We start from the raw sequence: 13,811 nt of genomic DNA, 5'->3' as shown, positions 1-13,811 counted from the left end.
ATATCGCTTTGTAAAGAAAAATGTTCTAAATTACCTGTACATTCATTTACACTAATCATAAATTTGCATTTTTCTCGTCTTCATCTGTTCTTAAGATTTATAACATACTCTTAGCAGACGAATTACGTGGCAGGAGCAAATTCGACGCTTATTCTTACTCCTGACACGTGCGTGGCAGCAGACTCGGCCTTTGATTATACTGAACGCAACTCTAATTGGCGGCTGACCTTGACGGCTATTTCTGGTTCCTTCTGTCCCCCAATCGTCTTCGGGAGGGGTGGCTCGTTGGGGGTCAACACACTCAGTTGCGAAGTAAAAGCTGAAGGGGCCACATCGCTCTCGCGAAGCAACGTTGCGAAGCGTACTTCTGTTTTTGCCAGTTGTCTGTTTGCGTGTGAAACTCCCTCATGTAGGACCACGTGTGAAGTTGTACCATTAACACCCCGCTGATATCTGGTGCTGACAATATCGTTGCCCGAGAAGACTCTTTTGAGCTTTACAGTACCTTTGGCAACATGTGGTGGATCCAACGCTTTATTTCGTCCCGCGAACAAGGTTCGGTACAGGCCCATAGCTAGAATTGATCTCCAGGGGGGCTCACGGGTTTACAGGGGCTTTGCAAATCAAGTCCAATCTTAAAAAGTTTAACAGTATTAAATGAAGGTAAATTATGTGCGTGGGGGTCATTAAGTTATATGAATTTTAGAAATATCATACAAATAACACTGTTACTACATTTTTTCTATATCTTTTAAAACATCGTTTTTTTTTAAAATGTTAACTGCTACTGACATCATCCCTCAGTACACATCCCATGGTACTTTTGATGATACAGACATTTATATCACACAAGAAAAAATGCACAATATTCAATCATAGTGCCTACAATACATTCCACCCCCGGCGGAAGCAAGAAACTCCCCTTCGTTTCCAAAACATGGGAGCTGTTGAGCTTTGACGCAGATGCGGAAGGAATTTGCATGATGACATCAAAGTCACAAATTTGTCTCAACGGGAGGTCGCAACAGGGACAGTGAAGGTACAGATAAAGAAACTGCCCTGTGAAAGAAACTTCCAGAGTCTAGAGAAGACAATCTTCTAAATACTTGCCCCTAGTAAGGCTCTGTCCGAAAGGTACAAAGTACATACTTGAAGTATGGTCTTGACGGAAGTGACGTCACATAGTACAGTTCGAAGGCGTCAAGTTCACGAGGAATCGAGACCACAGGACAGAGCACACGAAGTTGGAGACTCGGTCACGTGACAAGTGGACTTGTTGTTCATTTGTTTGAAATCGCGGAGGTAGAAAGCCAGCAGCTGTTTGTTACAGTTCTTCCAATGTGTGGAAATGTATGTATTAGAGCATTTACAAATGCTATGTGATTTCTGTGGTGAAAAACAAGTGTTTAAAACGTGGAAAACCAACGTGTCCTCGGTTATATCTACTGATCGTATTTGGCAGTGGCGTCTCGTCCCTTGGGGCTTCCGGGGCTTAGCCCCTAAAGAAAAACGGACGTATTCACGTAATTATCAATCACCATAACGCATAACTATCACACAGTATTTTAAAAGGCGATTTTTACCCACGTAAATTCATCGTCTGTTGCAATGGATACGACAGCGCTCCTAGCGGCATTGATGTCAATTATCGTTTTCCGGGGCACGTCGCAAAGGAAGGCGTGGCCTACACCCACCTACGCTACAGTGAAGGTCACATGCTAGCAGAGAGAGGAGGAGAGAGTGCAATGGATTTGAGTGCTGATTCGGGGCTAATTCCGTTGCGTCTAGTTCGATCTCACGTGATGTTCTGTAGTGTTTTGGTGGCTTTCATTCGCTATGTTTGAGTGAGTTTGGCAGGGTTGATGTTCGAACACAAATTGATGAAGGACATAGGCTGTCAATTACAAGACACAATGAATTTGTCCGGAAAAATAGGCATATATTAAATAGAATTATCGATTGCTTAAAATTCTGTGGTCGACATGAACTTACTCTACGAGGACATAATGAAAGAAAACAATCTTTAAACAGAGGCATCTTCCCAGATTTATCATCCCTTCATAGAAGAGGGAAAACTAAGAGGGAACTTCGTGTTCTTTATTATAGTGAAGAGTTGAAAAACATAAACTCTATCAGTAGATTGTATTCATTTTTTATTTAAAATTATTTAGAGGGTACCTTTTCAGAAACACAGGCCCTTAGCCAGCCAGGAGCCAGGGGGGGGGGGCTCAGACCCCCCTGGAACTGCCGTCAGCCCCCTTTACATTATGTAAACTATTTTGCATAATTTGTTTGCAGTGAAGAGTGAAAATGTAGACAACTCGCAACTTTAAGGATAAATCCACAGAATATGAACAGTATCTATTACATTCGCTCATTTTGTTTATGAGCAGAAGCAGCTGCAAGTATTTAGAATATTCTCTAGACTTCAGAAAGTTCTTTCATAGGGGAGCTTCTTTATCTGTACCTTCACTGTCCCTGTTGCAACCTCCCGTTTAGACAGAAATCTGTGACTTTGATGTCATCCTGCAAGTTCCCTCCGCATCTGCATCAAAGGTCAACAACAGCTCCCAAGTTTTGGGAAGGAAGGGGAGTTTAATTGCTTCGGCCGGGGGTGGAATATACTCTAGGCACTGTGATTAAATATTGTGCGTTTATTGTGTGTGATATACATATCTGTATCATCTAAAATAGTATGGGGTGTGTAAGGGATAATTTCAGTATCAGTCAATTAACACTTCAAGAGATGTTTTAAAAGATGTAGAAAAATGTAGTATTTGTGTAGTATATGATATTTATAAATGAATGAGCGCCCCCCCCCCCACACACATAATTTACCTTCATTTAATATTTTTTTAAAAAATGAACTTGGTTTATAAAGCTCCCCTGATAACCCGTGAGCCCCCCCTGGAGATCAATTCTAGCTACGGGCCTGCAGAAACAGTAAAAATGACAAACATAGTTTTAATAACTCCAGTGGCAACAGCTGAATCTGAACGATGTTTCAGCACATTGAAGCGTATTAAAACCTGCTTAAGAAATGCAATGGGACAAGACAGACCAAATGCCTTGGCACTTGCTTATAATAGAGATAGAATACATTTCAAACATAGAGGGCTTCAACGAAAAAGTAATAACAAAATTTGCTGAGCAGGAGAACAGGAGTCAACGTTCGTAGAAAGGTATGTTTCACAACAATACCTGTTTCTTTTGTAATCATGTGAATTGTCATTATATTTTAAATTCTTTAAAAAAATAAGTCCAGTTTTGTAGTTTAGAAGAAGATAAATACCCGTTTTTTTTGTAATTCATATAATTTGTCATTACATTTTAAATTCTTTCAAAAAAGTAAGTCCAGTTTTGTAGTCTAGAAGAAAAAAATACCTATTTTTTGTAATTCATGTGAATTGTCATTATATTTTAAATTCTTTAAAAAATAAGCCCCGGCCAAATTTGAGGCCACGAGACGCCACTGGTATTTGGCGCTGCAGTCGAAGTGCAGTTCGAAAGATCTTCACTTCCAGTCTACGACTTCAAGACCGCACTCCAAGATCATACTCGGAGGATACTCGCTTCAAGTATGGTCATGCACCTTTCGGACACGGCCTTATACTTCTTCTTATAAATAAGATAAACAAATATATTAGTTGTTGTTCATGGTCTGTCAATTTATCAATCACGAAAGTTGTGAGCAAAATATTGTCTGCTGTCTACATTTTTACTCTTCACTGCAAACAAATTACAGAAAATAGTTTTGCCTAATACGAAGGGGGCTGAAGGCGGTGACTGGAAAATGACCTATCTCAGTCGAAGAAAATTCAACTGATCGCTGATTCGCTTTTTTCGAGTTGGAGTTGCGTTCAGTATAGTTAGAACGCACCACGTGACCATACACCGCACACAACACCGCTCCAGAACGTAGTGTAAACGGTGCAAACAGCAAATACACTGCTTAACACCAAATCAACGAAGTAGACGAGTCGGTGCAGAGAGAGTCGAACTGTCTGTGGGTTCAGGTGCCACAGCCTCATTACCCAGAAGTAGGGTGCCTTCCAGAAGGTCATTCCAATGGGCCTGGTCAAAGCAAACTATTGTAGGTGGCAGCACCCCTGTTGCGCCCCCACGCCTTTGATCGGCAATTGTTCTCCCATTTAAATACATGGGAAATTTGATGCCGAACGTGCTGCTATTACATTAAATAGCAAGTTTAATATCATTGTAACGAACCCGTCTCGTCACAAATTAAACGAGTCGCACCTCTATTTTTATGATCTTTCTAATAATATAAGAAATTGAGAATTGTATAAATTTAAAAATGAGTTCCACCTCTATTTTGGAAAACTTACATTGATAATATACCTTTATTAGTTTATTTCTTCTCCACCCGTTTTCGCTAGCATCGCAGACCCTATATAAAGGCGAAAGCATAGAAGAGCATAGAAGGTGCTCTCCGCTTAGGCGAGAGTCCAAGCACCACAGAGGACAAGGTGTGCTCCGCTACGGCGAGAGACCAAGCCTCAAAGGAGACTCACTCCGCCACATCCAGCGAGAGACCAAGAGTAGTAAGGGCTCCATCTTCGGATGAGAGAAGCTGAGCTCCGTCTCCGGACGAGAGATGAGGTTGGACTCTGTCCACTAGTCAGAGAATCCGCTCCATCTTCGGATGAGAGATGTTACGCTCTCCGTCTCAGGACGAGAGAAGTGACTTGGCACAGCCAAGGACACACTCCACCCTCTGGTGAGAGAAGTGACTAATCAGCTTTCCTTTACTTCCTCCCCCATCCTCCAACCGCAAGGTAGACATTTATATTATTTTAGGAGATAGGCCTACTTTAGTAACAGGTTTAAAATGTAAACGTTGGGTCCTTATTTATCAATTGTATTGTACTTTTCTTTTGTAACCGTACTTTAAAAGTCAATCCTATGTATCGCTTTGGTCAAGCCTTTGGCGCTACCCTTTCATCTGGCAACATACACCCGAACCCTGAGAGCAATTTAGAGTCTCATGCACCGGCTAGTTAAAAGGTTAGCATTATGGGTAATCTTGAAATGACGGTAGTGTGAGAGAGGTATATGCCTGCCTCTGCCGAAGTGAGAGGGACAGCTGAGGACGTTGCATCATCTTAACCTCAGAAATGATGTCTGAACATGATAGTTCAATAATCAATGCTGTAAAAGTAAGACTTTTGAAAAAGACGATCGTCAACAACAGAAAAGATGTCAGAACTCAAAGAAGCCTTAAAATTTGCACATCACTTTTTTACGTCACTTGCAATTTTCACAATTTAAGTGATCTATTGTTGAGAATCCGGTCAAGAATAATGCATAATAATTCCGCGCGACTGTACTTTTATCTTTATAGTTGTTTTTAATAACTTACTTTTTTTTCACGTGATATCATACTTTTTCACGTAGCTAGTAAATATGGTCCTTTGTTTTATATGCACGCATTTATCTTCAAGAATAGTTATTACAAAAAAAATCTTCTGTTTCATGTCTGGCAACCTCTAGGGCTATCTTATTTACAGGAATTAAAATTTTAGAATTGTTGTTACCAAGAAAAAGGCGGACGAAAATACGAGGGGAGAATATCTGCTTAATACAATGAAAACATACGTTAATATTAAATTATCAGATAGGGCATAATGTCAGTCATAGTGTATAATAATATATATCATGCGTTTACGCACTTAATACATTTTCTTCATAATTTTGGGAGTTTCTTCGATTCCTACCCGCCGTTGAATTACACATGCTCCCAATCAGAAAAAAAGCAAACAATAGTGTAAAAATCAAAATTTGTGTATTTTCGACCCATGGCAGCTAGAAACGACCCAAATGACGTCAAGTTTAGTGTTCTTTGCGCATAAACTTACTATATTTAGCTCGTTTTCGCAACCATTCCGTTGTGCTTTAATATATTAATTCTAAGGTTCAGGAGAATCTAATTATAACTGGTTATATAATGTTAAAGCTTTGCTAAACCCATTTTTATTATCGATTTACACGAGAAATTCTTACCTTCATTGAAAATAACATTTGAATAGCCATCCGATCGCGCTCCAATGTAAAGCTTAGGGCAACCAAATGATGAACTAAATTATTTAGGGACAAAACAGGGGTGGCGCCGCCACCGGGAAAGTTTGGCAATGAACAGCCCCATTGGAGATTCTTACGGAATTGAAGCTTGAACTCTTCGAAATTATTCAACAGACTTAAGTGTTAGCGAAAGCCCTATACTCGTTCATACTCTAATAGGCTCATTTGGCTGACTCGATGGCACCCGACCATCCTTGCAATTCAACCAGTCTCTGAAATTGCAGTTACATGGGCTGTTAGCCTCGTGTCTCTACAACCCCATTGCAGCGAGAGATAGTGGTTAGAATCCCGGCTAAACCCACATCTAGCCATGTCATGAATCTTGTCGACTGCGCCTTTCCTAATCTCGCCTGCTGGATCGATCGTTCGCTACAATGTTAATCAGCTTTTCCCGGCACTTTCAGCCTCTCTATGAAGTCGGTCGAGTTTTCCCTGTTCATATAATGCCAGGGTAGGCAGCGCCGATCCCGCAGGAGCCTGGCAAAGGGAGGAACGGGAAAGGGTTCTTCCCGTAGATGTTGGTTCGCTTTGAAATTGCTGCACGGTGCCTTAAATATTCTTTATGTGTACACAGAGGAGAGAATGTGTTGCTAACCTCCAAAGAAAATTTTGCACACCGAAGTGAAGTGCGGTATGGACCAGTGATGTGGTCCCAAACTTTCAGATGATTTACGCTAAGTTTCGTGAAGCGTTAAGTGGAGACCTTGCTTCCATTCACTTTGGACTATGGGCGGAGTTTGTGCTTTTGCTTTGGGGGGGGGGGGCAGACTGGGAGAAGCATATGATGTACCTGAGGGTTTTTGAATATCCCCTAGCTTATAAGGGGTCCGGAGACCTTCCCCCGGAAATTAAAAAACAACAACTTAAAAACACTGAGTTCTAGGCCTTTTAGATTTGAAAATGTTAAATTTCCTCGCTTAAGTAAACAAATATTAATTAGTATATTGGTTGTCAGTTTTAAAAGAAGCAAAACAGTACCATTTTTGCATTTTGCATTTCATTATTTTTTTTATTGATACAATACCCGTATTACTTTAAAAACGTTACGGCACAATAGTAAGCTTCAGAAATTTTAGAAAAATTAAATTGAAAAAGAAATTATATTGCGGCGCAATTACCGTACATGCCATCATGCCAAACGTCAAGATTTGCGGTATGGCTTCATAACAAAAATGTAGTAAAAAAGTAAAAAAAAATATAAGTAAAGTGCTCCCCTGTGCATAGCACCACGCCATGAAGGCGTATAGGGGGTGTGGGGGTAACGCCCCACACTTTCTTGATCCGGTCGTGAGTGGGGGTGATGTGATCAGCATCACGTCCCTGACCGCCTTTACCCCCCAGGGTTTCCCCCAGGTACCCATGTTATTCGACGCTGGGTGGGCGCCGGGGCCGCTTTCGTTAGAAAAGTTCCTGGATTTGAACCGGCCGGGGATCGAACGCGGGACCTTTAGCATGGTAGTCAGAGCGTTACCGACTGAGCCACCGCGGCCACAAAAATGTAGTAATTGAACTTAATCATGTGTTATTTTTTAGTATTTTTTAAGTTGGAGGGCCAGCCCCCCGGGCCCTCCAGAACTCCGCCTATGCTTTGGACTATATGTCTAATAAACATATAGATGAAATCATTAATCATGTGATGATTATCATAAAAGAGATATGTTACAATATACAATGCATTTTTCAAAAAAATATTAAATACGTATTTTTATACATAAAGGCTACAGTACAGCATGTTATTGTATTTTATTTTCTTGTTGGTATTGCTTTGTGAATGATATGTTTATATAATCTTAATAACTTCAACGATAATAGGGAACGGATTTTAAGGTGAAGCATATTTTAAAAAAATATAGCTGTTTTCATACAGATCCTTTGAGATATGTAATTTAGGACATGAAATCAAGTAAAATGAACGCACTTTGCACATTTTCCCCTTTTTACCATTTATGCTTGAGCACTTTTTCCCTTCCTTTTGTTAAAAAAAATTGGACAGAAAAATAAACGATTTTCACTCTTCTTGAGCAGCTACATAAAATCCTATAGTCTCATTTTGTGCAGCAGAACGAGAGCTATAAAGTGGTATAATATAATCATTGCAGCCCAAATAGTTCCCAAGAGAATGTAGCAAAACCCGCGAGAGAAAACACAAACTTCAACAAAACCTATTCGGCAGAACAACAGTTCTCTCTGCGGTCCGCGCTCAATATATACAGAAGGTGCAGAAAAAGAGCGCATTGAATAAAGGCATTTTATCAGCACCTTTTTGAAAACATTTTCAGAACCTTTTCTTTCCCTTTCCCGACCATAATTTTGCACCTTAAAATTATTTTCCTAATGATAATAAATCAGTGCTCAGTGAATAAACAGACGGTTATCTTCGTCTTGCAGATAAATATTGGATGGACAATCTATACTGCGAGGGACACGAGAAGACCATCTCTGACTGTAGATTCGACCCGTGGGGCAGCAGCGACTGTGGAAGTTCCGAAGCCGCCGGAGTAGTTTGCAGGGTGCCGGAATCGGCGAAGGTGGTCACCACGACGCCCCCGCCTCCTGTGGACACAGTGAAAAAGACGCCGCGCATGCGCATTAAGGTAAGCCATCTAGTTTCATATTTTGACGAATTTGTAAGTGTACATTAGCAAGATAAGAAGGTGGGTGTAATTATCCTATCAAATTGCAATACAATTACTCCTTGTACAACAGTGGCGTACGCAAGGGGGTGTTACGGGGTTTAAACCCCCCTTGAGCTTGTTAAAATATTATGAAAAATGCTGTGGAAAAAAAATTAAATTGTAAATTTATCACAGTGAAAGATCTGGGACAATACTACTACTACTACTACTACTAATAATAATAATAATAATAATAATTTGAATTATTATTTCCATGCAGCACAGAGAAAAACACAGCATTCCAAACACACGAGTCTTTCAGAGTGAATGCCTTGAAAATAAACACGAATTCTTGAAAATGAAATATGAAGGCAACTATGATTTAAAAGAGAAAAAAGTTGCTTTGTATCTCAGTTGCAACAATGTTCAATGCACTGGAGTACGCGGGATTCTTTGTCAGGAGGGTCTGGAATAGTAAATGTGGATATCACATGGCTTCGTTTTGAAGGGCAGGATACATAATAATAAAATATTTCGTATTTTTGGAGCTTTTCAGTCTATTCAAATTGTATTCAAAGACAAAAATGGTAATCGGGACTCACTTTAAAAGAGGTTTCGCATTTACACATTTTGATCTTTTTAAAGTTCTTAACGGATTTTTATTTGAAAATTCTGATTTTCTAAAAATTTCGGTAGGGGCTGTAACTTCATCAGCCACCCCTCTACGTACGCCAGTGCTCAACTAACATGTATATTTTTGTGTGATCAATGAGAATTAACTAAAGAAAGTTCTTGGTTCGTTGTAAGCGGCTAATGTATATATACAAGGGCTAGGCGGACAAGAATACAGTCACCAGTCCGCCTTCCCATTGTTTACCGCAGCACGTTTGAATGTCTCTCTTTCAAATGTCTCACCTTGTTGACTAAGCCAAGCGTCAGGTTAACCTTGCAGCAGGTTTTATGTATCAATCCGCGCGAGAACTGAGCTCAGAATCTTCCGTGCCAGTCTTTCCTCAACCGCCGAGCTGCTTACATCGGAGACACTGAGAAAATCTACAGTATTGCCAACCGCACAACACATCAAAACCCGCATGCATGTCAAGTGGATTGTATTTTTGCTTCTCTTTGTCTCCTGAAACATAACATTTTAAAAGTACTTTCTGCGCATATATTATTTAATAAATGTGTCATTAATATAAGAGCGAAACAACTTCTAAACATGAGAGCATGTGTGTATATTTCGAGCACGCAAAAATAAAAATAAACAAAGATAAAAGTAAACAACGATAGGCCCCTCTTGAATTTAATGACAAATTATTGTTTTTGGTTTAGAAAGAAATAGATTTATGAAAAACTTGGTTGCTTCGTTCGCAATACATCCGTTACTGTAAGACACACGACACGCACTTCAAGTTGTACCACCAAAAAAGCATGATTTGTTATTGGTGATATATACAATCAGGTGCATTGTCTGTCGCTATTACTCTGGTTTCAATTTATGAATCACTTCACTAAACCAGGATTCAAATCTTGGTCTGTCTATTTGTTGCTGATAATCACCCTTCCCTTTCTTTGCGCTGAAAAGTAAATATGCGCCTTCAACAAAGCTTTCATTGCCGCCAGTGGGTGAAACAATAAGCCTCCCCCTTCCCCTCATCGTCGGTTTCTTCAGCCCTGGCGGTGGTTTTGCATGGTGGTATCCTTCCATGGTTTATTCCCCCTTCCCCCACTCACCGAGTTGAAGGACGTCTCGTCCAAATAATAAACATGTTTCTTCTCACTGCGATATATTTTAATACCGCGGAGATTCTTTTGTCGTCAAACAACAAACAATCGTTTCCTCTTGCTAAACTCAAACCGCAAATCATTCAACACCCGTGATACAATTCGTGTGCACATTGACGGCAAATCACCTCACGCCCTGTTTTACTTTGATCTTGTTGCCGCAAGGAGGATTATGCATTTAAAACAACTTGCTTGACTTTGAAGAACATTTCCTTTCGGATGAAGCCCAAAATAACATTCGGGTAAAACCGCGCGCTGAACAGGAGATTCAGCCATTCTCGCCGCTCTACAATAAACATAGGGTTAAAATAGTGGGATGTGCAACACTGGTATCAGCGATTTCACGCGCTCTGCAACGCATTCAGTCTCGCTCGACTCGCTCTAAAGTTTCAATGTCTCTTCAACGCAATACAGATTCGAGTTGGCGAATCTGCGGTTCTAAGTTCGTCTGCACAGTGATTGCAACCAATTAAGTCCATACCTGCTAATCAATGTATTATTTTGTCTGTATATTACAAATTAAATAACTGTTTTCTTGCAAGTATGCAGTTGTGTCGGAATAGAACCCGTCTCAGTGGAACTATATTCTTGCGCGCACGTTTGGATCTACATAGGCTAAAACCTGCTGCAAGGTTGACCTGACGCTTAGCTTAGACAAATATTCAAACGACAATAAGCTTAACTATTGTAAAATGTTTTGTTGGTAAGAACAGCGGGACAATCCAGATGTGAATTATCGGGGACATTTATGCAAGGAAGAAGCCAGAAAAATTCCAACGAATTCCTGGAATCGAACCCGGATCTCCTAAGAGGTTGTCAGAAGCTCTACCGACCAGACCTCCGCAGCTCCTTGGATGAGTTCCATACTTCGATTATTTCAGTTTATTTTAATATATTTTCTTGTTTTTATGGATTTTCTTCACACTTAAAATGTCTCACCTCGTTGACCAGACAATTATTTCGCAACAAAGAAGAAAAAATGCTCCCAGAATTTGATAAAAATCGAATGAATAGAAAGTAATTTCGTTCTATTGCTTTCATAAATATTATATTTATGTAGATCTCTACTACAATAGTACGAACCTCCAAGATGGCGCAGTGGTAGCGTCGTCGCCTTGTAATCAAGGGGTCCCGGGTTCGATACCCGGTGGAGGCACAAGTGATTCGGATTCCACTTTAAACTGTAGGCCCAGTCCCGATTAGCCTTATTGTGCATATAGTGGACATAAAACACCAAATCAACAACTACAATGGTATTAGTAGTATTATTATTAGTAATTCAGCTAATTAATTAATTATAAGTATTATTAATTAATTATGAGTATTATTATTTAATTAAATATAATAATATAATAAAACAATGGTAATGTGAATTTGGAGATAGTTTTAGAAATAACCCCCTTGATAAAATCCTGCGTACGCTACTGTTGTACAATAATATTAATAAGAATAATACAATAAGTACAACATCATTATTGAAATACATAACTTTCTTGAAATATGATGTAAAAGTCAGAAGAAATTGATCCTAAATAATTAGGTAATGGCCAAAGTTATGATGCAGGGCTGTTTTTCAGGATAAGTTGTACAGTGGGATCCATGAGTATTGCCGTGCAAATTGTCCATCACCATGTTCGTGCACTTTATTGACCCAATAAGAGCTTCAAGAGTTAGAAGAAAACTCAAAACAAGCTTTTGACAACTTCTGCACCAGCATGCATAAAAATCCATCGCTTAAAAACACATAAGATGTAAGAGAAAAATTGATGAAAATAGTCATGGACAATTTGCACGGTAATACTCATGGATTCCACTCTACGTAGGTATTTCGGGGTAATTTTCAATAAGTCCCTACGAACGGCAGTTTACTTCTGACTTCCTGTTCTCTACGACACTGACAAACTCACAGCTGTACAGGACATCAATTAGCACTGGTGTACGCAGAATTTTTTTTCTTTTTAGGGAAGGTCTGGAGTTGTAAAGGTGGAAAGTGCATAGCTGATTTCTAAGAGGCGGGGGCATGTACGTACAATAAGATACGTATTTCGTATATTAAAATACGTATGTCCACTCTCAAACATGACAATAGGGGGTAATTTTAAGCCGAGTTTGCATTTGCCACTCTTGTGTTTCCAGAATTCTTCACGGTTTTTATTTGAAACTATTTATTTTCTCAATATTTCGGAGAAGTCCGTAGCTCAGGGGTCTTCAACTCGTCAGAAAGGACGCTCGCGGGCCACGAAGCTACACTACGGTATTGAGAACTGGAAGATGCTCTCATCTACAGTGTACTTACACGATTCCTATGTTAGGCTGTTAATTTTTCAAACGGGCACGGGCCACGGCAAAGGGCTCTGCGGACCAACTGTGGTATCCATTAGAACAACTTTTCTTCGCTTTTTAGTAATCGGAATCTTGTTTCCATCCCTCGAAAAACTGATGTTTTTTAAAGCTCTGCATGTACGCAACAATGGCACACAGAACCAGGGTTGCCACTAACTGTTATTATTCTTATTTGAAAATGACAACATTTTGTGTATGCCTTGGACATATAATGAATGCAAGAACCGCCCTCTGGAGACCAAATACATCCATGAGACCCTTCTTTAAACATAACAATAATCAAACATATGTATTGGTGGTGATGCATGCATGATTTAAAGGTAAGCGGTTAGTCTCTTTGATTTGACCCTCCATGATAGTGTTTCCATAATGTACTATGTATTGAAGTATGCATACGATAAAAATGAGTGTCAGTGGCAATCATGAATCTGTGCCACGTGGCTGCCTACACACAGGATGAATTATCCTCGAAAAGTCCGACTTTCATCGATTGATTTTGTTTATTTTACTTCCATTTCTGCCACTTTTGGCTAATAGCAAAGATGAGGATGAGTAATGATGAAATTTATGAAGAGACACTCCTTAAGAACACCCATGCCCTGGCCGGGATTCGAACCCCGGTCCCCTGGCGTCGTAGCAGGCTGGGCTAACCACACCGCCACGAAGAGCGGCACTTGACTTGGAAATAAAGCATACAAGAATATATTTATGTGCAATTTATTTCAAAGTGCACAGCGGACACACAAAAAGCTTCTTGTTTAACACAGGCTACAATGGTACAAAATGCAGTCGTAACTGAACCCAGGCTCCATGAAAACCAAATTTGGGAAATAGAATGAAGGTTTCCTTTCCATTCTGATCTACACTTTATACTATAGAGAGCTGCATCATGGCCGTATTTAGAGGGGGGTTCTAGGGTTCAACCCCCCTGAAAATTCTGACATGTTGGATTAATGGAAGTTCAGAAAC

At 39.9% G+C, this 13,811-nt stretch overlaps 1 protein-coding gene across 1 annotated transcript in view; it reads left to right on the top strand.

The window, feature by feature from the left end:
- LOC145981329 (lysyl oxidase homolog 2-like) overlaps nt 1-13,811 on the top strand; it is a 121,278-nt gene that overhangs the window by 75,068 nt on the left and 32,399 nt on the right. The window contains exon 3 of the mRNA XM_083114538.1: nt 8,488-8,693. Within this exon, the coding sequence (XP_082970664.1) occupies nt 8,488-8,693 (206 nt within the window). The remainder of the gene's footprint in view (nt 1-8,487; nt 8,694-13,811) is intronic.

This window comes from Lepisma saccharinum, chromosome 29 (genome assembly GCF_977018435.1).
Source record: "Lepisma saccharinum chromosome 29, izLepSacc3.1, whole genome shotgun sequence".
Taxonomy (NCBI): domain Eukaryota; kingdom Metazoa; phylum Arthropoda; class Insecta; order Zygentoma; family Lepismatidae; genus Lepisma; species Lepisma saccharinum.
This window is presented reverse-complemented; position numbering and strand designations above follow the sequence as displayed.